This window comes from Poeciliopsis prolifica, unplaced genomic scaffold (assembly GCF_027474105.1).
Source record: "Poeciliopsis prolifica strain line A6 unplaced genomic scaffold, Auburn_PproV2 SCAFFOLD004, whole genome shotgun sequence".
In the NCBI taxonomy this organism is placed as follows: Eukaryota; Metazoa; Chordata; class Actinopteri; order Cyprinodontiformes; family Poeciliidae; genus Poeciliopsis; species Poeciliopsis prolifica.
This window is the reverse complement of record NW_026562379.1, coordinates 16,958,378-16,984,038: the sequence shown is the minus strand read 5'-3', so window position 1 is coordinate 16,984,038 and position 25,661 is coordinate 16,958,378. Positions and strand designations below refer to the sequence as shown.

Below are 25,661 nucleotides of genomic sequence, written 5' to 3'. Positions count from 1 at the left end.
TGACTCTGCTCCAAAGCCAAACTCCCTCTGCAGCGCTCCGACTCTCCAGGTGTTCCTCAGGTAAAACCGAATATGAACAAGGAAGGAGCTGCGGCTGGTTACCATAATGACCACTGTTCTTTCCTTATTCGATTTTTACATCTGGAGACAACTGGTTGCTGTAACTGGCCAAACAGAAGTTTTTATGTGAAGAGAAAACATTAAAGAAACACCAAACAGTCTTATTGACTCGTTTCATCTGCAGTCGGTTTGTGCTGCTGCCCCTCCCCACCGCGTTGCACGCAGAGACCCGACCACATCCAGCTGTTCGCGTGACAACTAAAACCTCCGGCTTACAAATCTATAACGCATTCAAATGTGAGTGAAAACCCGTCTGAAGTGGATCAGAACCAGCGGGAAGCGGCTCTCTGAAGTGCTGCTGTTGGCGTTTACCTGGAGGATCGCTTCATGTCTGCCGTTTTCCCGTTAGAGCCGCTTCCAGCTTCCTGCAGAGCCGTTTGTGTCCCGTTCAGCAGCCGCACAGACGCACACTTCCTCCTTCTCTCTGCAAACTTTTAGCTCAGCTTGGAGGCCAATCGCAGCCAATCAGAGGGCAGCTTACAGCCCAAAGCCACGCCCCCACATCTTACACAGTAACCACACCTCTTTACCAGGAAGGAAATCTGACCCCTCAGCAGAAACGGCAGCAGAATGGGACCAAAAAGTCACATTTACCTGAGGATACGAATTCATCACTATGTTTACTTCAACCTGAGGAAAACAGTTTTTAAGTGATGCTACATTAAATCATTTTAACCATCAGACACACATTTATACATGTTACAAACTTCATTGGTTTTAATGTGACAAAGTTTAAAGCTTTATGTTTATTTTTGGCAATATGAAATTAAAATTGTGTCAATACTTTGTTGTATTTATTGTGGAAACAATAATTATGAAAAAACTAGTTCAAGTTAATCACCTGCAGTTTATTTAATTAAAATGTTTGGATTTACCACTTTCCACAGACTTCTAGTTTATTATCTTAAATAATTTAGCTTTTATGTCAAACAAAACACCCTCTTTTAGTTTATTTTTATTTCAATATTCATGTCTGCTGACTCATAAAGACACAACAAACCATACTGAGTATATAGATCTCTATTCAGCTTGTTCATTTATGTTTGTTCTTTTCAATAATAAATAAACTATAAATGTAATTGTTGTGTGTGTTATCCGGTTGGTGGCTCAGAAACAGTTTTCACCAGCAGCAGCAGAAGTTACCTTTTCCCACCAGAGGAGCTGCTGGAGGACGTGGTCCGACTCCGACTCTCTGCTGCCATCTCTCTGCGGACCAGGGTAAGTCTTTCTGTGGACATGCTCTTCCTGCAGGCGGGAAAAACAAAAACACAACAGACCTGAATGTCCAGAGCTTCAGGGCTTTAAATTATGATTTAAAGCAAATTTGATGAAACAGGAAATAAGTGTTGCTGCTCATATTTATGCTAAAAACTTTATGTTTTGGATTACGCAATAAGAAAGTTAGATAAGAAAATTTGACTGGAGCTGAATCAAAGTGATGATTTGAGCTAGATTAATACCATTTTAAAATCAATTCCACACTCAATCTGAAAAGTGAAGAGTTTTAAAAAGGCTTAGTGTCTTAGTAAAAACACACATATACATTTTTATTCTTTAAATTCATAACTAAAATAAATCACAATCAAATGTGGTGTTAATATGGAAAAGAAAGCAAGAAAGGCAAGAAGGAAAGAACAACAGAAAGAAAGAAGGAAAGCAACAAAAAGACAAAGAGAAACAATATAAGAAAGATACAAAGCAGGAACAAAAACAAAGTAACAAAAAAAGATACAAAAAAGAAAAAAAAAGAAAGAGAAATTGAATAAAAAAAAGAAAAAACAGTTTTGTTTTTTCCATATGCTGTATTTTAATTTTTCAAAAACTGGAGAACCCACACGGAGCCTTTTGGCCTAGTTAAAGTTTCCCATCCTACCTCTTGATGGACTGCAGCACCTCTTTCTTTGGCGACGACGGCGACGACAGGAGGCGTTTCTGTTGAACGTAGCCGTTACTCAGAGGCCTGGAGGGAAGAGCCTGCAGGAGCTGACGCACTGGAAGGCGACACATCGGTGACACCCAGCGTCACTAACCGGCTCAGAAAAATAACAAATTCAGCTTCAGCAGTGATGGATTATTGAGAATTTATGTAGAAAACAATCTTTAGTCAGGCTTAATAGTAGGAGTTTTCTTTTAAAACAGGCTGAAAATGATTAAGAAGAAACAAAGAAGCTGTAAAAATGTGACTGAATCTGTAAAGATTTTCTTTATGAATGGAAACACTGTTTCTAACATCACCATTTTATGACAATCAATATGTTAACTTCAGTTGAAAATACTATCTAAATATCAAATATTACTTAAAAGTAATTTTACTTTGTAATTTAACAGCTGGAAATTGGGTCTCTGTCTCTTTAAGAGAATCCTGCTGTTAAACACCAAAACATGGCTCCTCTATTAACCGTTTGACAACATTTTTTACCAGAGTTTCACTGAGAAGTAGCTCCTGTGATGAGCTCAGCACTTCCACCAGGTGTTTGCTAATTGCTGCTGGCTAGTCTGAAGGAGCAGAGTGGGGAAGTCTCAGAGTTTGGAAGCTTGGGAACTGCAGCTACGAGGAGGATCAGCATCTCGAAGGCGGGGCTAGGTCCACCCAAGCAAAGCGACACTCCATGTATGTTTTTGATGAAGCAATATTACAATAACATAATGTAAATAAGTTGATTTTACATGATGCTGCCCCTTTAAGATGCCTTTTCTTATTACATATTTTCAGAAATTAAAAAAGCAGTCTTTACCCTTGGTGGACGGTGTTGGGGCAGCAGCGGTAAGCGGCCTCCTGCCAGCGTGAGCGCCCCCTGCATGCGGCCCGTGGCTCTGCTCCTCGCAGTAACCGAGGCGACGAAGAGCGTCGGCCAGAGCCGCCTTCAGCAGCTGGATCTCGTCCTCTTGCAGCTGCAGCCTCTGCTCCAGGTGGGACACTCTGTCCTCCATGTCCATGTTGCTGCTGGCCGACACCGTGTCATCTGGAGAGACGGTCAGACTCAAAGATAAATCACGCTTTCATCAAAACTGTGGCAAAAATGAGGGGGAGGGAGTGTAGAAGTGAACATATAATGGTGGCTTCATACTGGACAACAATAACGACGAACAAACGCAAAAACAAACACTTCAAATGACATAAAGTCATCTTTTTTGGCTGGAGGAGTTTCCATTGGTGAACCAGTTTGAATTATTTAGGGAGAGTGAGTCTGAACCAGACATGAAGAAGGAAGGATGGGAAAACGATCCGAGTCGCAGCTGCAGAAACAAAACAATGCTTTGTTTCCTTCCTGAATTAAAAATTTAAGTGAACTAGTTTAATGTGAGAAAATGTTGTGTTGCTAAGGAACAGTGTGAACCAGTTTTAACGGATTAGTTCACCATGTTGGCCTAAATATGTTGTAATTTCCCTATTAACTAAAAAAATGTTGTTTGTTATACACCAAAACTCACTGTACTTCAAAAATGTACATTTTTTGTTATAATTTCCACCCATGGAGGGCGCCATTTTTTCACCAATGGTCCATTTTGTTCTGCAATCTAGGAGTAAATACAGGAAGGCTAATTTTACCCGAGTTGTTGTTTATCATTTCCATTTGACTGGAAATGCAACACTGTGGTTGCAATAAAAAAAGAAAAAGAAGAATCTGAATTGTTTCTCACACAAGAGCACGGTGGGAGAGAGCTGGAGCCAAACACAACTTCCAAAAAATATTTGTGCTGTCAACATTTCTCTCCAGAAGACTTTGAGTCATTCGTATGAGCAAAACGTACGAAGGCTCTAACAAGTGATCGTGACCTTACTGAACTAAAATTGAATCAACTGATGGCCCAGTTTCATTTTTCTGGATGATGAAACCAGATTTTTATGTTTATGTAAAATCTCAGGTTCATGACATGTTTTATTCTGACTCAGGTTTCCAGATACTTCAGAGGAAAAGAAAGCCTACAGCTTTAGTTTCATCCACCGGTTGAACTTAAAATAAAATAAAATAACATATTTAATTTCATTTAATTTTAATTTGGTTTAATATTCAACAAGCTAAGAAGAAAATCCACATAAAGCAGATGGATACATGTAAATGTGTCTCTTCAGCGAAAAATACCACTGATTGTAGCCTCAGTGACAACTTTCTCCTGATCTGATTGATCAACTGAATTGATCTGGAAACTGGAATTACAAGCACCACTTCAGCCAAAGTTTTGAAATCAGGGAACATTTCTCGAGATGAAGCGATCAGCATGGAGTTTGAATGTTCTCCTTGTGCAGGCAGGTGTTATTTCCAGGTACTTTAGCTTCGTCTCACAGTCTACATTCATAACTGTAGGGGTAGCTGGTCCTCTCTAAACTGCTGCAAGGACCAGCAGATCCACGACAGACGTCCATCCATGCTGAATATTTTTCAAAAGATCTCACCAAAAAAGTTAAATATTAATTAGTTTCCTGGCGACTTTGATTCTAATAACCTAACCGTCTTTTACTTTGCCGCTCTTGTTTTAAACCCATTCCAGCACAATCATCTGCCATCATGGCAGGAAGCGCTGAAAGCTGGTCAGATTACCAAAGGCAAACTGACTTCTGGAGATTATTCATCTGACCCACATCGCCGGATTACAGCCTGCTACGAACCACAAAACATTTTACTTTACAGATAAACACAAAGGCAATTCTGGCAGAACATGAAAGTACTTAAACTGCAATGAAATGTGTTTTTTGTGTTGTTATTTTTGCAAATAACTTTTAGCTGAAGCCTTATTTGGAAAAAAAAATTGTGCAAAATGAGTTTTCTTTTCTGTTAAACAAACTCCAATAATAAACAAAAATGCATTTCATAATCTGCAACACTTTATAGCTCATTTTGTGCGAAACAATTCATCGGATCAACTACACACTCAAAGAGATTTGTTGAAAGAGCAACTATTGAGGAAAAATCTTGTTTGTTTTGGGAGTGAGCAATAAACTGAATCAGAGAAATGTGCATTTGTCTTGAGATATTTCATTTAGAAAATCAGAGTAAATCGCAGCGTCTGAGAAAAAAAAACAAGAGAGAAGAAGAAATGAAACTTAACACACACAATTCTCCTTTTGTGTCTTATCAGTCACATATGCGACACTTTCCACCCATCGCTCTCCTGCAGGAAGTTTAACTAAGTTTCTCTGGTTAATTGGTTCCTCTGTCCATAAATCAAACCTGGCTCAAAGGAGTTTCGGTTGGAAAGAGAAGAAAAAACATCTTCACTGAAAACATAAATATAACAGCTGCTCAGAAACCTTCATTATCAGTTCATTCTTCCCAGTAAATAAAGTTTTTTTTCCAAGACAGCGACATATCGAGAGCAGTAATAACGTCGCAACTGTAGAAGAAATCAGTATGTACATTTCTAATTTAAACAAAAATGTTCTACCCATAAAAGCATTTGGCAAGGCATTTGAAATGGTCTAGTCAAAGTCTAGAACTGAACTTGATTAAAAAGTTGCAGGACTACTTACTTTAAAGTAATTAATAAAAGTAAAAAAAAACCTTCCTATTCAACTGGGTTAGCTGCACAACAAACAAAACAAAGATAAAAACGCTTTTTATCTTTGTAATTTATATAAAACCATAAAGTGGAGTTAATTATTTTCGCCACTGCAACGTATAAAGCTCTGTTAGTTCTACAGTAACACATTTCACTGCCAAATGAGGCAGGAAAAGGCTGCAGGGAAATCAAACTTCTGATTTACATGCAATTATCAGCCTCAGGAGAGATTTGCATGGCAGAAGTGACCAGAATAACGCTGCATGATCTTTACTTCTCATCACACTTTCATTTTGTTTCTAATAGGAAGCGCTGAACAATAGTTTAAACAGCTAGCAGGCAAAGGAAAAATACCTTTTTTACATTGAGAGATACCCATTTGTCATTTATTCCCAAATTACATCAAAACAACACCACAAATTAAGTTGAAAATCCAATTAAATCCATGTGTTTCCAAACCGTTTCTGGTAGTAAACAGAATAATAAGTTCTCATCAAGCTTTTGTTTCTAACCAGAGGCCTTGGATGTTAAATAGCTACTGGTTTAAAGAGAAACATCTTTTGTTAATTTTCTGTGGCTTATTTGTAATTTATCTCACAAATTACATCCAGAAACGCCTCAAATAATTATGTGGAAAACCCAATTGATCACATCGCTTTCCTAACAGTTTCTGGAGGAGTTAGAAACAAGAAAACCGCCATTTTATGAAAATGAAATGAAACTGATGAGGAAGTGGACAGAATGTTGGTGGGAGGAGATCATGAGTGAGAACTAAGAAGAGAAACGTCGTGTTTATTGAGGCTGCAGTAAAAATTAGACACACAGGCGGCACACAGCAAACACGGTGAGACGGATTGTTTTAAAAATCAACTGATTTCAGCTGAAATGTAACCTTCACCAAACACAGAATGTAAAAACAAATCATTACGAAAGTCTGTTTCATCAATTCAGGGTGAAAATACTGTGAAACATTTTAAACTACACAAGAACCTCCTTTAATATACAGCAGTAAAAAATGAGCAAAATGTGTTTTAGAGCAACAAGAGAGAAAAGATCCAAGATTTAAAGCACATTTCAGTTTTAATCACTGGATGTGTGAAAATGTCATGATGCAGTAAATAAGAACCTGTTAGAAATGAACTGCATCCTTCAAAAACAGAAGGGATTCAGTGGCACCGATAAAGTAGAAAAATATGCCCAGGATATTATTTTTGAAGTTTCTGGCTGGATGTGAAATATTAATTTCCCCCAAAATCTAAAAAGTGGTTGTGAAAGGAACCATCATGCAATTATGATTATTGGCTATTAATGTTTTACATTGTGAAGGAATCAAAGCCCACTCTTGATGAGAGAATTATTATTTAGTCTGTTGTAGCTCATTTCTTATTATGTCAATGACATTTAAGTCTGGACTTTGAGTGTACCGCTCTAGAGCTTCCACTTTTGGTTTTGTGAGTCGTCACCTGGACTCGCTAATTTGTTTTGCATCATTATTGTGCATTTTTCAGGCACACGGTCCCATTTTAGGGCACAATCAAGTAACTATGATACCTTCTGTTGTTACTGAAATGCTGCAGATATAAAAAAATAACTTAAGGAAAATTTTCATTTGTAATTTGAGGTCTTGAAATTGGGACTCTGTCTCTTTAAGAAGCTCCTGCTCTTTTCAATACATCACAACAGTGCTCCTCGTTATGCCGTTTACAGCCATTTTTTAGGAGCGTTGGATGAGAAGTAGGTTGCATGTACTGCAACCAGGTGTTTGTTAACTACTGCTGCCGCTAGTCTAGAGGAGCTGAGTGGAAGACGGCGCTTGGTCAGAGCAAGCGTTTAGGCACCTGGAATAGCTGAAGATTTGATTGCTGCTCAACCATGCATAAAATAATCAAAAGAAGACACCAATTATGTTTTTGACAACAGAAAACATTAAAACATGACTTAAAAGTTTAATAAAGTAAATTTTACATAATAAGGTCCAAGTGTTGTAAGTGGAACTTGCAATTATTTACTTAATACCAGCTGATATTTCTTGCTGAAAAATCACATGTAAATGAGTTTTGTCTTATTTCAGGTGGACTAAAGTATTTGCACTAGAAAGTAGATAAAAATAAGTTTTTGCGAGTTTTTGTTTGGTGTGATTTTACAACACACCAAACAGGATCTGTCCACAAAATATTTTCCCAAATGTCTTGGCGACAAGATGGGATTGTGTATTTAATTTTTGTGGCTTGGAAGTTGTTTTCATCTTGGAACTGGACACAATTTGCAGCAGCATGACCTTAAACAGAAATCCACTGGCAAAATCAATTCTGCAAGGAAAAGAGGGCAAGAAGTCAATCATTGAGAGTTATTCCCAAGCGTTACACACACAGTCATAAAGTTTAGGGGGGGAATTATGCTTTTGTTTTGCTTTTTTACACGGGGACTGGTTGTTCAGATGGATATTTTGTTTCTTTTGTAAATTAAATCACTTTTTATATTAGCTCAGATTTTCTAATTTAAATCTCTTCAAAATCTTTCAGTTTTCTCCGTGTAAACTCGTGTTTATGAGGTAATGTCTCATTTCTTACAGGTTCAGAAGAAAGCAGGATGAAAGCAGCAGGGTTCACCTTCATACCCTCCATCTGTTTGGAGGAGCTACAGCAGCGATGCTATTCATCTTTGTCCTTCAATTACCATAAAACCCACAGAGTCACAGTGGGTGCAAGTCAGTGGTATTGCATTACTGCCCCTGCTAACAGAGGTCACATCGACTTCATATTCAGCCGCCAACAGGACTCGCATGGACCAACTTCCCTTTCAGCAGGATTTCCATTTAAACAACACGGTAGCGGTATTTAAGAGTCAGCTGACGTGAGGCTGATTCAGACACATGGCTGGTTTGAGGAAGCAGGGAAGGAGGGGAGCTGGGAGACAAAGAAAGGGATGAATGAGAGAGCGAGGTGGGGGAAGACAGGCGGAACGACACGGCTGATGAAGCGCTGAGTGATGGAGGCCGGTGCAGGCCGGGGGGCAATCAGAAAATTGAAGGTGGTGAAATATTCATGCTGTGAACGGAGGATGAAGGTGGAGCTGCCTACCTGCCATCCAGCCGACGGCGATTTTCTAGTCACTCCTCCTGTCAGTCAGTCCAGAGAGCGAACAGATGCTCAGTCAACCCCAGTCACTTTCCCCAACTACAAGCTCATGGACTCCCTCCCATCTCCACACACACACACACGCACACACACACACACACACACACACACACACACACACACACACACCTCTCCAGATGAACCACTCCCTCCTCTATCTCTACTTCCTCCTCAGTCCCTTGGACCACTCCCTCTTCCTCCTACCATTCCCTCCCCCCAGATTTCCCTCTTCATCCTCCTTGCATCCTTTCTCTTCCCCGTGTCTCATTAACTAAAGGCAGGGAGAGCAGAGGGTGGTGGGGCGGAGCCTGGCTCACGGCCACGTTCACACACTGCATCAGCATCTGTACGGCCAGGCACCGCCAGGAAGAGATACTGCAGAGTCACACTGCATGATTAATGACACCCTCACAGAAAAGGTTAGGCACCACACCGGACACATGCAGCCTTTTCCTGATGAAAATATCATTACAAGACGCCATGTTAAACCAAATGGCTAAAGAGATCCCGTTTGTCTTCATTGTGCATCAACAGGAAGTGGATTTCTGCAGCTTAAATCACAAAGAAGTGATGAAATTCAAAGCATAAAGCAGATTTTCCCTGTTTAGTTTGGTAAGCTCCAGACTGAGCATGCCAAAACAATCAATTAATTGCATGATCAAGGTTATTATCGTGAACTAAGACTAACAAAATGACAAAAACATTTCTGTTAACTCATACAAACTACAACCTCACTGTGCGTTTATAAAACTAAAAAAATGAAATTATAGATATCAAATCCTTTGATTTTTTTTGTTTATTAATCTATTCATGAGCCTTTCGAGCTTAAGCTCTTCTGCAAAATGGCAACAGAAAAAATTGGGAGAAAACACCAGAGTCTGTTGATCAATAATTTAATAAATTTTTGGAAAATGTTAACATCCGTTGATTATTCCTCATCCAATCTATGTATAATCACAACACAAAAGTGACTTTTTAAATCTGACATAAGAGAAACAGACTACTAATACAACTAATAAAAACTAAGCTAAAATTAAATGATATTCAACTAATAAATGAAAACTAGCAAACACACTACAAACTAATTAAAGCTAAATGAATTAGACAAACAAAAAGTCAAAATGAAATAAACCGACTCTACAATTAAATACCTAAAACTATTATAACCCTTGGCATTAACTCAATAATTTCCATTCTGATGATTGATATTTTTAGAAGGGTAATTTTGTCAGAGACATTACAATCCATTTTATTTATAGTTTTGGTCGTTTTAGGTTTTTATTTTTGCTCCATTTGCTGTTTTTTGTCGCTAGGTTTTATTTCAAATTTCAGCATTAAGTGTTTATTGGTCTTTGAGAAGTTAAAACCCGCATTATTCTGATTTTCTAATAAAATTAACGGAAAATGGTCTAAAAACCACAATATTATTGTTTATCACAATAATTACAGCGAACAATTTATTGCGCAGCAAACTGTAATTGCAGCAGGTGTAAGCAGAGACAAATTTAACTTTCAATGCAGGTAAGGAAGCTGATGCTTTTTAGAGAAAAACAAAGAATATGTTTAAAAAACACAACTGTTGTGATAGTGAGACGTTTTGTGTGTCTGTGGTTCACAAAAACATATAATCAATAAGTCCTTATTTCTTTGGATAAAAATGCCTGATGCCTAAACTGACAGCAGACTCTTTCAAAGCATAAAAGATGTGTCATTTTGTGTCTTGTTTTTGTCCCAGTCTGCACGTGAGCGCTGTCCATTGGCAAACAGGGCTGTGACGGACGGCTCTAGCGGCTGTAACACTCTACACACTGCTTCAGTCATCAGTCACATCGATCTGACGGAACAGTCTGTTCTCTGCAGGCTGCAGCTTTCCCTTCAAACTGAAATGTGTTTCTCAGGTGCCGTTATGCTCTACAGTAATGGGTTTGTGTGTTTTCGTGTCTGCTCCCTCTTATTCTTTATATTTAAACATCCAGCCTTTTTCCAAGAGAAATCAAGTTTATTTAGTATAAAATAATAAAAAAAGCACATCACCCATGAGTAACATTTCTGCTCCGTTTTAACTAATTAAAGACATAAATTCAACGCCTACTCTGCATCTTGAACTCAGAGACAGGAACCATCAAACCCAGCAACAGACAGTGAAACTGTTAAAGCCCAAATTCGCAGAGTTGCATCAATTAGGGATGGAGTTAAAAGTGTGTTAAAAAGCAGCCTGGATGTCTAATGTGGGGAGCTAATCTGAGAATGGTTCCTGTAATGCCATAAAATTCTTTAATATATAATCCACAGGAGTGCAATAAAACTATAAACATTATTAACAGGTGAACGAGAACAGTGAGAGGAGAGAAGCTGATCTGTGTGGAAGGTCTCTGGTTACAGAGGACAGATGGTTGGTAAAGACAGAGCAAAATAGACATGAGGCTTTGCCACTGCTACACATTTTCCACATCTTTAATGCAACTCCTTCAACGTTTAACAATTTCAAATGTAACAGCTCACATGTAAAGGTAAAAAATATGACATTTCTAGAAAGGTGATCCATTCTGACAAACAGGATGGGACCAAGATCAGAGCCTTGGGGGACTCCAGAAGATACTAGAAATGAGCCTCTGAGCTCCAAGGGTCACTTAGGCCTCACTACCTCTTTACCTCATGCGGAGTGGCTTGAGGGTTTTTTGGTGGTTTCAGGAACTGATGTTCTGATGGGACACCACCCTGCTTCACTGCTGTCTGACCATAAAAATTACCAACGATCCTCCTTAGTCACGTGATGCTAAGAGCGCAAGAGCTAGAAAGACATCCGTAGCATGGTATACCCCATTATAAGCCTGGCGGGCCACCAGTCTTTACTTGGCCTCCCACCAGGATAAGTGTTTTATTTTAAATATATATATATTTTTTTAATTTACAAAAAGCAGTGACAGTAAAGACGGATTAAGCTAGGTGTATTGTTGATGCAATAAACTGGGGGTGAGGGCTGGTGACCTGTCCAGGGGCGTCCCAACTCTTGAATTCTCCCATTAGCTGCATTTCCTTTGTGCGTTAAACGTCGTCAATGTTTTGGTCACGTAAAGAAAGAAATAAAAACAAAAAATCACATTTGTAGTGTTTTCGTTAAAATTAGATGTGAATAAGTTTGTCCAGGCGATAAGTCATTAATAAAAGTTCTGCACCTTTATCCTCCAACTACTTCCTGTTGTCTTCTTCGTGGTTTGCGCCAGTGGCAACATCACACAAGATCATGTGGCTTGTGTGATGCAATAAAAGGAGTTTCCATTGCAGTTTCTGAATGGAAACACCAAAAAAGAAAACTGCCTCTTCCTAATATTTTTTTGCGACAACTCTTTTAAAAATAAAAAATATAGGTTTATTTCCATTAAACAGACTTATTTTCAAATTGTGATTATCAACCATGCAAAAGGATTATCATCTGTAGATGTCCTTGCTGTGGAATAAATCAGCTGAGGTTTTTGATGCTACTAGACATATTATTTCTTTAATGTGTCAGTGTTTCAGTTAGATAAAATCAAATATACAACTGAGAAGCTTAAGTTGGGCAGATGACCTTCCCCAGCAGGACCAGCTGTCACTTTACTGCCAGTAAATATCAATTTTCCCTCTATATTCTCCATCTCTTCCACACTTTCAGCCAAATACTATTTATATTAGTTTTTTTTTATTATATGATATGTAACCAGGAGCTTCAACTGAATTTAAAAGTTAAACATTGACCAATCAAATTGTGCTGGAACATCACAGCTCCGGTCAGACTTTCACCCCTCGCTGTCCTTCCACCTGCCGCTCAGCGGGGCCGTCTGTGGGCTTTAATGAGCAGCAATCTACAAACACACACACACACTCACTGGCACACACTCTGGTTTAAAAGTTCAAAGATTCAGGTTGTATTCCGCTCTGGTGTAGCATGATTCATTTATAAAATCAATTCTGCTTTCACAGAAAAGATAAAAAGTCACATGTATGGATCTGTTTCAAATATAGAGCCCTGCAAAAATATTCAGACAGCTTGAGATTTGTCATATTTTTTCTTGTTGCAACCAAAAGCTTCAATGTAATTTGGGGAATTTTAATAGGATACAAATCTGACTTTGTAATTTAACATCTTGAAAGTGGGCTTTTGTCTCTTTAAAAACTCCTGCTCTTTCTGAAACTCATCCCATCATTGCTCCTCTTACAATAAGGAGCTCACAAAGTTTTACCAACATTGTACTGAGAAGTAGTTCCTATAAAGAGCTCAGCTGATGCATAGTTCCACCAGGTGTCTGCTAATTGCTGCTGGCTAGTCTGAAGGAGCTGCCAAAGAAGGCTTCTCTGTTAGATGTAAGCTTGGAAATTGCTGTTTGGAGGCGGAGCTGCGCCTCAAAGGCGGGGCTAGGTCCAACCAGCTGAATGATTGCCAGGGATTAAGCTAGGTGTATCTTTGATGCATTAAAACATGCATGAAAGAATCATCCAGGTTGTGATGACTGGATATATAATATAACATGATGTAAAACTAAATATAAAAGTCAGTTTTACAAATTATTGTTCTTCAAAAAAAAAAAAAAAGATTTTTTTTACTTTTACTATTTTCTCCACTGTTGGTTCCATGAAAGCATCAAGAAATATTAATAGAAATCTAAATGTGAATGTTTCACACAGTAGCCACATTGACTAGAAGAGACTGCAATTAATTTTCAATTAATTTTTTTTAATCTTCACTTTTATCGTTACCACAATAAATACCTGCCGGGGTCATAGCAGTGAAAGGAGGTTCTAGAAAGTACCGACTCAGAGATTAACACTGAGGAAGTGTGTAGAGGTATGAATATTTTACTCTGCTAGTCCAAAACCCAATGCCTAATTTAACTGTCACACTTCTCCTTTGATACTAAAGATATGATAAATATCCAAATTCATCACGCATTTGCATGTAATGCTTCATGAGAATCAGGATATTGCAGATGCAAACATGCCAGGAAGGATAAGGAAACGACAAACTCCACCACCGGCAGCCTTAACAACCGTGATGATAACAACTATTTATTACTATATTACTGTGGCTGTGTCTCTCTCTCTTAGCAACAACAGCCCCACAAATACTGCTCTTGGAATTCCTTCCCATTCCTAATACAATTCTTTAGGGCAGCAGCCACATAAAAAAGTGATTTGTAACACTAATCAGCACACAGTAACTGCATCTAATCATATTTTCAATTTTATCGATACAAAGGAAAAAATAGCAAAGCTAACGATCCCAACAATACAAGCAATTTTGGAGTTTTGAAACATCATCAACTGTAATTTGTTGTGACGACAATAAATCCAAATTATTACCTTGAAAAGATATTTAAAAGATAAAAAGGATCTTTGACTTTAAAAGAAACGATAAGATAAATGCTCAACACAGCGAAAGACATACAAACATTTGCTGTGTGTAGCTAAAAGTCAGAAAGCTGAATTGATTTGGTAACATTTAGGTGCTAACAACTATCAACACAAGCCAACGGCATATTGATAGTTTGATAGTAAGTATTACAGTAAATATCCGATATTTATCTCAGTGTTTCACAGAGGTAGAATACTCAAAAACTGTCATCAAGTAATAGTTGTTTATAATTTAGGTAGAAGAGCTAGTTCTAATCTCATGACTTGTTTGTCATTATCATAGCAACTCCATAGCAACTGTTATGGTAGTTTGTTTCTGTGCCTACCAAGATGGCCGCCAAAGTTACTATACATGTGATGTCACATGAGAACTACGCATTGTGTTAATTCACCCACCATTATGGGTTCCAAAGTAAACTCACTAAAGTCCAAACTTTGACTAGGTTGCTCCAAAAACCTTCATTCTGTTTGATGAAAACCTGTTTTTAATAATTTGGACAATTTTGACATATAACAGCATAATGGAGGTGCACTGCTCCTGGAGACACTGCAATACCAGGACAATGCGTGAACTGGAGAAGGCAAGCCTCTACTCCAGCTCCTTGTTCCAAAAATCAATTTAATATTTGGTCCCCATGTCGAGGACTATCAGATATTAAACTGATAAGAACAGAAACTTACACTTGATCTGAGCCAAAAGGCCGAGAAGCGATGCCTCCTGACTGGGGAAGAAACTATTTCTTCCAGTCCGAGCTCAGTTTAACTCGCGGTTCGGAAACTTTTAAACTAATTTAAAGCTTCAGCAGGAACAGGAACTTTATTTTACGATGACCCGGTAATGTTAGTGTTAGTATGTCGCGGGATATTAAACTCAATCAGGCAAATAAAGGAAAATATCCGGGTTTACGTGAAACCACGTGGTACGCTTTCGTCCAATAGGAAGCTACCCCCAATTTGGTTTTAACACTAAACGTACGTTCCGATTTTTTTTTTCGCTGTTTAATTCCACTTACTTAAATAAAGTTTGTGTTGTCACATGAGAACTATGCAGTGTTAATTCACCCATCTTAATGGGTTCCAAAGTAAAATGACACTCAGAAAAGTACAGACTTTGACTAGGTCGTTCCAAAAACATTCTGTTCTTTTCTTTTTAAGCCATTCAGAGGTGGATTTGCTTTGCAACGTCATTCTGATAAAGAGGTTTAAAGATTCCTGAACTTAAAGCAAATTGTCTCTGATACGAAGAAGGAAAGCAACATTAATCCATTGTATACATTTGTCTGTATAAAGTTCTTTTTCTGAAATGTGTCAGTTGTAGCTGACTGAGCAACTTCCACTTCAGTCCCATTATTGAACATTAGCAAAAATGACAACCTGTTTAGAAACTACGCCATGGCGGTCATATTTGCAAATAAATTTCTAAACAACAAACAAAAGGAAAGGAAATAATTCATGAAGAAATAAATTGTTTGGACAAAACTATACTTTCCTTAGATCTTTATCATACATTTCTTTTCTCCTTAGAATTATTATATAACAGCATAATGGAGGTGCACTGCTCCTGGAGACACTGCAATACCAGGACAATGCGTGAACTGGAGAAGGCAAGCCTCTACTCCAGCTCCTTGTTCCAAAAATCAATTTAATATTTGGTCCCCATGTCGAGGACTATCAGATATTAAACTGATAAGAACAGAAACTTACACTTGATCTGAGCCAAAAGGCCGAGAAGCGATGCCTCCTAACTGGGGAAGAAACCATTTCTTCCAGTCCGAGCTCAGTTTAACTCGCGGTTCGGAAACTTTTAAACTAATTTAAAGCTTCAGCAGGAACAGAAACTTTATTTTACGATGACCCGGTAATGTTAGTGTTAGTATGTCGCGGGATATTAAACTCAATCAGGCAAATAAAGGAAAATATCCGGGTTTACGTGAAACCACGTGGTACGCTTTCGTCCAATAGGAAGCGGAGAAGCGAATACGACCCCCAATTTGGTTTTAACACTAAACGTACGTTCCGATTTATTTTTCGCTGTTTAATTCCAGTTACTTAAATACAGATTCCCAGTGGAGCTAAATTAAGTTTATAACCCATAACTAATGAATATATGACAATAAATAATAATATATATATCGACGTAGTGACTCATAACAGCGAGGAGAGGCTCTTACACTAAACACCAACCCGTTTATAATTTGTTAAATATTCACACCAATCTTTAAATAATACACTTCAGTAAAAATGTACAAGCCCAGACGTATCATGCACACCAAATACGTCACCTCCAACCAACCGACCAACCAACCAACCGACCGACACTACGAGAAGCTAACACAGTCCGATATATACTTTATTTATCTCATTAAAACTACAACGAAAACATTTGGCTCGTAATTATAGCTGTAATAATGTGAAAGCAACTACTTTCATATAAAAAGCACACTTTAAGACATCAGGTAGACTGAAACTCACCAGGAAACGTCGCTTTACTTCTTAAATTGACCTTGTCGCGAAGCTACCGATCAATTAACCTAGCCATTCAGTACGCGCATGCGCAAACGGCATACCAAGCCGCTCAAGTACACTTGGCTGCAGCCTGCGGAAAGGGGCGGGGACGGACCACTGTAAGTCTCAGACCTTATATGGAAATGGGACTATTGCGTTCTGGAAATGAAGGGGGCGCTAGTGACACCATTTCCTGCAGCCAAGACACTCTCAGCCGCTTGACACAACCAAAAAAAAGTTAAAAATAAATCATCATAACCCGGAAGAGTTTTTAGTGCACGGAATTCACAAACTTCTATTTGTTTGTTTTGTGGTGTTTTTACAATCGAGGTTTAATTGATTTATTTATTAAATGATAAGTTAGGGACACCTGATCACTTTTTCTACCTCCGTAACAGGTTGAAATAAACAGGAAAAAAAAACATAGATTTAAAAAAAACAAAAAAATAGATTTCAAAAATTGCTCTATTTTAAAATTCCCTGATTTACAAAGTTAAAACATACCATAAAAATATTATCAATACCACAGTATCTGATTTCAAATTGATTATTTTAAGATTAACTGTTTACGAATCAAAATATGTATTTATTCTAATTCAAATACTAGAAGCAAACAGAAACAAGAAAAACATTAATTTTAAGATTAGTTTTCAGATTAATTGGGCTTACTAACCAAAATTTAATTCAATTTAAATATTAGAAATGTATGGAAACAAAAAAATAATTAAAGATTAGAAAACTAAAACATAATAAAAATATTACCAATGGACTATCTGATTGTTTAATATGTTTTTTCAAACGTATTGTGCAAACTAAACCAAAATATATATATAATTCATATAAATATGTTAATTACACAAGACAATGCAAAGAATTCTAAAAGTAGTCAGTAACTATACATCGAATAAAATGATTTAATTTTAAAAATGTGTGACTTGTCATGCCACCAGGTGTGAACGTGTTGCCAGGAGGCTCACCGTTGTTGCAGTACTGCAGCAGCAGGTTGGTGCTGTCACACAGGCTCCCACACGAAGCGATCCTCTCCGACATCCTTCCCCGCTCCTCTGCTCTGCCGACCCTCCGCGGACTGCCCCGTCCTCCCTTCGCCTTTCTCCGTCTCGCCTTCACGCCCTCGCCGCTCGCCGTCTCCCCCACATCCATAAACACTCACACCTTCACCTGCCTCGGATGCCTCCGCTTCTCCCGCTCCGGCGTCACACGAGCGGCAAGCCGACGTTTTTATGACAGACTGGTTTCCGTTTCCCTCTTTCAAATTAAAAGCATGTTTTGAAAAGCTTCTGTTTTGACGGATCCTCCTCCTGCTGGAACACAAAACTCGCGGCGTTCTGAACAGACTCGACATAATGCTGCCTCCACCATGTTTTATAGCTTTCTTAGGTGTGAAAGAAAACAACCTGAACGACTTTGAGCATTTATGAGAAAAAAACATGCACAAAAAAAGTTGAGTCCCATGATAGTTTTATCTTAAATTTTTCAGCATATTTTTTTATTTCTGCTTTTCATTATCTTTTAAGTAAAATATAAATTAAAATAACTTAATCACAATTAACTGCGCTGTAAGTAAATATTTCAATGCTGCCGCAGAGTACCAGCTGAAATCCAAAATAATTCCTGACCAAATTTGTCAAGTTAAAATAAATTATTGGAAATTTCAGCACTAGTTTAACAACATGTTTTCTTATTTACATTTAAAGAGATATGCACAAATTGTCACTTAAAAAAAACTTTGAATTTATATGTTGGATATCATAGAAAAACTAGTTTCTTTATCTTTGATTGTGTTTCAAAAAGTTTGAATTTAATCATAAAATATTATGTAGAAACGTTAAAACTATTCATTTGGTTGCAATTTCATTCACAAAATTAGAAAGTTATTATTTTGAAAATCCGACCATTCCATTTCCGGTTTCCCTCGTTATAACAACAGTTAGCTTTCTGAAATGTCTTCCTCTTTCTACCCTCCCTGTCGCTGTTTCTATAGCAACAGCTTCTCCGCCAGCCCAGCTGCTTGATCATTGGAGGCAGAAAAGGTTAAGGCTTGAAAACGTTAGCGTCCAAATTACGTAAGAAACGGGTGAGTGAGGTTTCAGCCTCTGAGAGGCGAAATTTAATCTCGGTGTTGTGGTTTAGTTCCTTAATAATTGATGTAGAAGCAGCCGCTGCTCCTATTTTAAATTGACTGAATGAATGAGTGAACTAAAATAAAATAACATTTGTTTATGTTCAGTCAGCTATAATCATTTTTCTATATCCCAAAAGTTAAACTTATGCCAAATCCTATATTTTTACGTTTAAATTGTTTAGAAATCCTATATTTTTACGTTTAAATTGTTTAGAAAGCTTCTTTCAGATTAATGCATCCAAGGTGCACATAGGCGTGTTGTCGCAGATCCTGCCTCCAGCAGCACTGCTCCCAACAAACTCAAGAGATGCTTTGCATCCCTGCTGACATTTGTGCAGTTTTTTCTCATCTCAAGCAACATCCCTGCCTTTATTTTCCCATCCCTTGACAGAAGAAGAGTCTTAGTAATCTCCTGCAGCCTCTTTGTGTTTTCTATGCACAAATGCACACATCTTGTACATTGATTGGAAAATATGTTAATTCTGGTCTGAGCAACGTTTTATTAATTTATCATTGCTTTACTTTATTTTGGGGCTGTAATGTAGTGTTTCTTTTTGTTTTATAAAAGGCATTTTAATTACTTGTTGCTACATAAATAGGAAATAAAAAAAGGACAGAAACCTAAAAATAAATAAATAATATTTTTATGAAATACACTGCATTAAAATGACAGTGAGTTGTGTGTTTATGTTACACTTGAGGTAACATAAACATGCATGATACATAAAATAACGAACTTATACCATATAAAAATGTTTTTCTTTTAAAAAAAATATTTTCTTGACGGAAGAATTTCCAAATGAACAAAGAAAGTAGAAATAAATAAAATCCATTTTATCAATAGTTTTTGTTTTGTGTTTCAAACACAACACAAAATTAAAATTAATAACTTTTAATTATTAAACTCTTATGAATTGATTTTAAACATTATATGTATTTTTCAGTTATTTATAAAGAACTCCCGATGTTTTTCGGGATCTCTACAAACTATTTACGGTTACACACGTTTCGCCTTGACGTCATCAGCACCCACCCTAAAGTCCGTAATGCGCCTGCGCCGTTACGTAGTGCTGTTATTGTCACGTGACCATTCCTAACTCCAGCCGCTTCTTGAAAGTGCTGGAAGTGATGATGAAACCAGGAGAAATAAAACTTTCTGACTCGCGGCCGAGAGGTTTGTTAGTTAAACGTCACTCAGTCGGTCTGTGTTAGGTTTCCTCTCAGTCTCTTCTGGTGAAAAGCCGCTTTAAACCAGAAGCTAACTTCACTGTAAGCGGGGTTAGCATTAGCCGAAGCGCCTACAGGAGGAAGAACTGAACTCAGTGAGTACGACTAACTTTTATTTTCCTGTTTAAGCTAAGAAGAAAGTGGTTTGAGAAAATAAGAGGAAGAAATATTAACAATGGTTAGACCGAGTTAATATTTTTTAAAACCGGTCATTTGTGAGTGTTTGTCCAAAGTGGCTACACAGCAAAGTTTGGATGAAGTAAACAAATGTTCAACAGTAAAGGAATATATTACTACGAGACTACGGAGGCCTCCAGGGGACATGGGAATATTTTTTTTTCTTTTGCGTTCCGTCGCATAATTGAATGCTGTAAGTCCTTTACAAAGTTACGCTAATATCTCCTTGTGAAATATCTGACATGTTATATATTTTTCTTTAGTATAGAAAGGCACCACAAACATATGAGAGAAACAAAAACTTTCCTTAAGTGGGAATATTATATTATATTGTATCAGTAAGTTTATGTCTATTAAACTTATATAAATCGGCTTTTGGTTTATTCACTGCATGTTTAAGTCTGTTATGACTATGAATACAACAGAGACACAATCAAAACTGTCAGAAGACTGATTACCCTGCGATGTTAAATGTTGATTAGAATTTAAAATGTTCTTAAAATAGTCTCAAGACAACAATAGTGTCGTGTTTTGCAATAACTTCTGGGACAATTTATCGTCCAGTATAAATGTGTAATTGTGACAGTCCTAGTCAAAGTTCCTTTTTAAAATATCTCCAAATGAATTAGAGATATGTTGACCATAAACAGCTTTTTCGTGTCAGATATCTTGAATCAACATTCTGAATATTATACTTCATTCTGTCTTGTCAAAATATCACAGATTTACTTGACAAAACATGCTGAAAGTATCACTTTTAGCTTTTATGAGTGTTGAGTTTGCAGTTAGTCCAGTTTACTCGACTATTTGGTGTGACAACCTCCTTAAGAGCGCCTGCTTTGATCCGTCTGTCTGGTCCGTAACTTCGGCCATGTTTGAAGTCGTGTCTCTGCTTCCTGTCAGCTGGGTTTCAGGATGTACAGGAGGTCGAGGTCGTCCAATCTGGGCGTGCTGATGCTGGGCTCCCAGCTGCTCCAGGTGGGCCTGGACAACATCCCTCCTGTCACTCTGGCTGTCCTGGCTCTCAATGTTTACCTTTTCCTCTTCCCAGCAGCTCCGCTCCTGAGGGTAAATAACTAATCCACACAAACAAACATTTAAAAGCAAAATGATGCATATTCTTTTCACTGACTGAATTGTGCTTGGTGGTTCAGTAGACAGAAATAGTCACCATTTTGCATGATTTCTAAAAGAAACGCACTGATCCGATATTAATATCTGTATTAGTTCTTCAATTTATTGGTAGTTTAGTCACTTGGAACTGAACTACTGGTGCAAAGTTATCAAATTAATTCATCACGTTTATGTCTGTAAAAAGTAAATTCAGCTGTTTTTCTGCGTCAGATCAGCCGATACCCCAGAAGTGGAAGAATTGTTTTATCCTTAATTTGTTTTGTTTATTCCCAGTCCTGTGTGAGCGTCCAGCAGGCGTACTGGCAGGGCGACTGGCGGCGGCTGCTCCTGGCGCCGTTCCACCACGCAGACGACTGGCATCTGTACTTCAACATGGTGTCTCTGCTGTGGAAGGGGATGAACCTGGAGAGGCGGCTGGGTACACCCTGGTTCCTCTACATCCTGTCCGTCTTCTCCGTGCTCACCGGGGCGGTGTACCTGCTGCTGGAGGCGCTGCTAACGGAGCTAGCTGATGACCAGTCCTACAGCCAGGCCTGCGCTGTCGGCTTCTCTGGTACGAGTAGATCTGTGGGTTTCTGATTGGAAACGTTTGGGTCCTCTTTCACCTTTTGGTTTTTCTGCTTCTTTCCAGGTGTGCTGTTTGCGCTGAAGGTTCTGCATAACCACTACCACCCTGGAAGCGTGATGTACGTGATGGGGCTGCCGGTGTCTAGCCGCTACGCTAGCTGGGTGGAGCTCGTTCTGATCCACTTAACGGCACCCGGGTGAGTTTAAGCAAAAACATCCTGGATTCTGTAGCTGCTTCCCAGATTAGACTCATAAATATGCTCTTTAATCCCAGTAAAACCAGTTTAACTTTATCACCATTAACTAAGCTTTTTCTCACTTTAACGCTCTATTTTATAACTCTGAAACACTTTAAGTTACACTATTTTATATCCAGTTTATTTTTTATTAATTTATTTAACCTTAAAGCTGCACTGAATGATATTCTATTCAAATGTCTAAAGATGCTTTTTATAACCTGCACTGTTGGATTTTTCCCACCAGATGGCGCTGTTTCACGTGTTTAATAATATGTATTGTAGACTTGAATAGACTTTTGTCCCCAGTCCTGATAAATTAAAACCATTTAGTCAAAAATCTAAACTGACCTTTTGATAAAAACAGCTTATAGTTTTAAAAATATCTATTGTTAGACGTTTATCATTTTTGAAGAGTAATTTCATTAAAAAATTTTAGGTTTAACATTAAAGAAATTTATATTTGTTAATTTTCTTTTTTTTAAGCACAGTTTATAACTGAATGTCAAGAAAGATTATTACTGCTAAATACGGCTGCAGCTAGAGATTATTTAATAATCGAGTAATCTATTGATTATTTTGATGAATTGTTGAAATTTAATGCAATTATTCCATAAAAAACTGTATTTTTTATTAGAATGGTTTTATTATGAAAAGGAGACTTTCTCAATTAAATCAGCCTGAAAACAATTTAAAGATAAAATTTTTATTACATTTTTATTAACCCGTGTAAGCTATGAAAAACAATGTCTTATTTACAATAGAGACGTGACATTTGAAAGATTAAATAATTCATTTTTTCATTCATTTGTAGAATCTTTCACTTATGATGTGGGAAAAGATCTTTTCTACCAGCAGAACTAGAACTTTTTTTAATCAGTGTTAAGGAATTATTGACTTAAAAAAAGCTAATATATTTTGCTAAACAGTTACTTGTGAATTAGTTTAGTCTTATTTCAGTTGTACTAAGACGTTTGATCCGTGTCTGCTGCTCCTCCAGGACTTCGTTTGTGGGTCACCTGGCAGGAATCCTAGTGGGTTTGCTCTACACGTCCGGACCGCTCAACAGAATCATGAGCAAATGTGCAGGTCTGACTCCATTTATCCGTTTTCTCTTCGATCCGATGCGGAGGCGACGCCGCGCCTCATAACCGGGTCTCCATCAGACAGTTCGAACAGTAACTTACTAGTTTTACTGGTTTCACTGGATTCTTCTGTTTCTGTGTTTTCTCCAGATTTGTTCTTGTCAAACGAACTCGGATCACATCGGTACAGATCTGCCGGCACATCAGGTACCAGAGCATGCTGGGAAATATTTCATAAAATATAAAAATAAAGTCATAATATTACCAAAATAAAGTGGTAAAATTCTGTCTTTCTTCTATAACTTTATTATCATAATATTGACTTAATTAACGAAATATTATCAATTTATTCTTGTATAATTTTATTGTCATAATTTTAGAATTTTATTCTTGTAATTTTCCTACTACTTCTGTAAATTTCTAACTGCATTCTGCTAATTTTATCATTTTATTTTTTTATTATTTCAACTTTAATAATTTGACTTTTGTTGATAAAATATTATGCATTTATTTTCATATTATTATGATTTTGTTTTGCAATTTTGTGTCTTTATTATTAAAAAGTTTAAGATTTTGTTCTACTAAGCGTTGAATTTTGTAATTTTATTATTTTAGTGACATATTATTTTCTTCATTTTTGTTGACTTCCATTTTATAAATTTATTCTCTTAATTTTATGACATTTTCTCTGAATATTTTGACTTTATTCTCATAATTTTGTCTGAATCTCTTTGTCTCATATATTCAGGTTATGCTGGCAACAGTGGAGATTTGTATGGATACTTTTATGACCCGCCAGGTTACCACACGCCGTCGTACACCGGCGGGCTGACGGAGGAGCAGCAGCTGGAGGAGGCGATCAGAAACAGTCTGCAGGACCGAAGTGAGACGCTCTGAACTCTGACCTCTTACCTCTGAAAGAAACACACCTGACGTCACTTCCTGCTCATTCTCTCAGGACGAGGCCACGACAGACGTTCATATGGTGACTCCTCTGATGATATGAGCGCAGAGGAGTTGAGGCGGAGGAGGAGGAGGCGGTTCGACAACTGAACTCTGACAGGAAGTAGTAGAAGGTTTTGGTGGAAGAAGGAACAGACGGAGGAGGATTGCTCTGAATAAAGTGATCAAACGTCAGCGTTTCACCACCTTCTGTTCTTTCCTGAGCCTGTTATTAATCAGCCAAAGAGAGAAGATTCTGAGTTTATATATCTTACAGAAACCAAAAGTCTGCAGCTTCTGAGCTTCGACTGCAGGATGAAGATTGGAGGAAAAAGTGAAAAGAAGATTTCAGTTCCTTTTTAACTCAAACTGAACTCTGGTTGGTTTGGACAGTTTGTTTATAAAAATCATTAAACATTTCCCAGTTTCATAGCAGATTGTCTCTTTGACAGACTGATATGATATAGAAAGCAAAACCCAGAGAGGAATAAATGTCTAAGAAGAAAATTTCTGAAATTCTGAGATCAGTCTAAAAAAAAAAACAGGATTTTAAAAAAACATTAATCTAGGAAATTTTCTAGAAAAAGTCAAATTTTTGAGTTTGAATAGTCAAAAAGTTGCAGAAATTTCAGAGTTCTTTCTGAAATTTCAGGTTTTTCTAGAGGAAATATGACTTTCCCAACAGAAATTTCTGACTTTTTATTTGAATAATTTATTTTAAAAAACAATGAAAATAAGAAAATACCTGACTTTTTTCTCTCCTTTTTCTAAAATTTTCTCAGAAAATTGTTGGATTTTTGTGGAAAATTTTTCAGAAACTTGACTTTTTTCTTGAAATTTTGAATTGTTTTCTCATAATTCGAACATTTCTGTCTTTTTTTATTTGAAAGTAATTTTTCAAGTAATTATTTTTTTTCTTAGAAAATTACTGAGATTTTTTTTTCCAGAAAATTGGTGAATTTCATCTGAATTGGAGATGTGCAGTTGTACAGTAAACCCACAGCTCTTCCTCTTGCTGTTCATGAGTTCTCAAAGGATTTTTCTTTAATTTTCAAATTATTTATTTTTGTAACAATAAATGTTGTTTTGCAGTAGTAAAGTCTCACATTGATTTAATTTAACTAAAATTTTAAGTCTGCCTTTAGTTGCAGTGTGTTCATTAGTCTGGAAAAGTTTTGATACTGAAAATAAAATTTGAACCTGAGAAAATAATTTTTTAAAATTTGAAAATAATGTGTCAAACTACTTTTCATATTCAAGTTTTTTTTCTTTTTAACAAACTTTTTGGCCTCAGTTTAGCTCCATATAGATGTTCTGGACATGTTATCAAAGTTAAACAGTGATTTTATTGTTTTTATTGAAACATGGAAGAACCGAATGTAGCTCAGTTTGTATCGATGCTAATGAGCATCGTTGTATAATAAATTTTTGAAGTTACTGAATATAGCAACATATTTTGACAAAAACTAATCTGGTTAAAAACACAGAAATGACAACTGTA

General features: G+C 37.2%; 2 protein-coding genes and 2 non-coding genes across 8 annotated transcripts in view; 1 reads left to right on the top strand and 3 right to left on the bottom strand.

Moving 5' to 3' along the window:
• Positions 1-17,873, bottom strand: part of eml2 (EMAP like 2) — a 34,128-nt gene extending 16,255 nt beyond the window's left edge. Inside the window, exons 1-4 of one of the 4 annotated variants that reach the window (XM_055028489.1) lie at positions 17,627-17,873; positions 2,856-3,083; positions 1,994-2,111; positions 1,264-1,365 (exon numbers count right to left, since the gene is read on the bottom strand). In XM_055028489.1, the coding sequence (XP_054884464.1) occupies positions 1,264-1,365; positions 1,994-2,111; positions 2,856-3,083; positions 17,627-17,810 (632 nt within the window). In that variant the 5' untranslated portion in view covers positions 17,811-17,873. Of the gene's footprint in view, positions 1-432; positions 543-1,263; positions 1,366-1,993; positions 2,112-2,855; positions 3,084-8,699; positions 8,986-16,616; positions 16,666-17,626 lie in introns of those variants that run through there. The other 3 variants (XM_055028491.1, XM_055028490.1, XM_055028492.1) reach the window with 3 other exon arrangements.
• LOC129359468 (U2 spliceosomal RNA) lies at positions 14,667-14,857 on the bottom strand. Its single transcript, XR_008605903.1, has one exon. It is a non-coding gene; the product is annotated as a U2 spliceosomal RNA (small nuclear RNA).
• On the bottom strand, positions 15,690-15,880 carry LOC129359467 (U2 spliceosomal RNA). The gene has a single exon (XR_008605902.1). It is a non-coding gene; the product is annotated as a U2 spliceosomal RNA (small nuclear RNA).
• A 716-nt stretch (positions 17,874-18,589) lies between the features above and the next one.
• Positions 18,590-24,363, top strand: rhbdd1 (rhomboid domain containing 1). 2 transcript variants are annotated; one of them, XM_055027777.1, is made up of 8 exons: positions 18,590-18,744; positions 21,100-21,264; positions 21,604-21,883; positions 21,962-22,094; positions 23,134-23,222; positions 23,369-23,425; positions 23,967-24,101; positions 24,177-24,363. In XM_055027777.1, exons 2-8 carry the CDS (start codon positions 21,112-21,114, stop codon positions 24,269-24,271), a joined length of 942 nt encoding a protein of 313 aa, XP_054883752.1. In that variant the 5' UTR covers positions 18,590-18,744; positions 21,100-21,111; the 3' UTR covers positions 24,272-24,363. The 2 variants fall into 2 exon arrangements, with proteins under 2 accessions (XP_054883752.1, XP_054883753.1); XM_055027778.1 differs by lacking the exon at positions 18,590-18,744 and adding an exon at positions 19,870-20,114.
• Positions 24,364-25,661: the final 1,298 nt, after the last annotated feature.

What these genes read in the sequence shown, in the direction of transcription:
- rhbdd1 (XM_055027777.1), top strand. Translation starts at nt 21,112, where the DNA reads ATGTACAGGAGGTCGAGGTCGTCCAATCTGGGCGTGCTGATGCTGGGC. An exon ending in ATCCACTTAACGGCACCCGG is followed by an intron (nt 22,095 to 23,133) that starts GTGAGTTTAAGC and finishes CTGCTCCTCCAG; the next exon opens with GACTTCGTTTGTGGGTCACC. An exon ending in AAACAGTCTGCAGGACCGAA is followed by an intron (nt 24,102 to 24,176) that starts GTGAGACGCTCT and finishes TCATTCTCTCAG; the next exon opens with GACGAGGCCACGACAGACGT.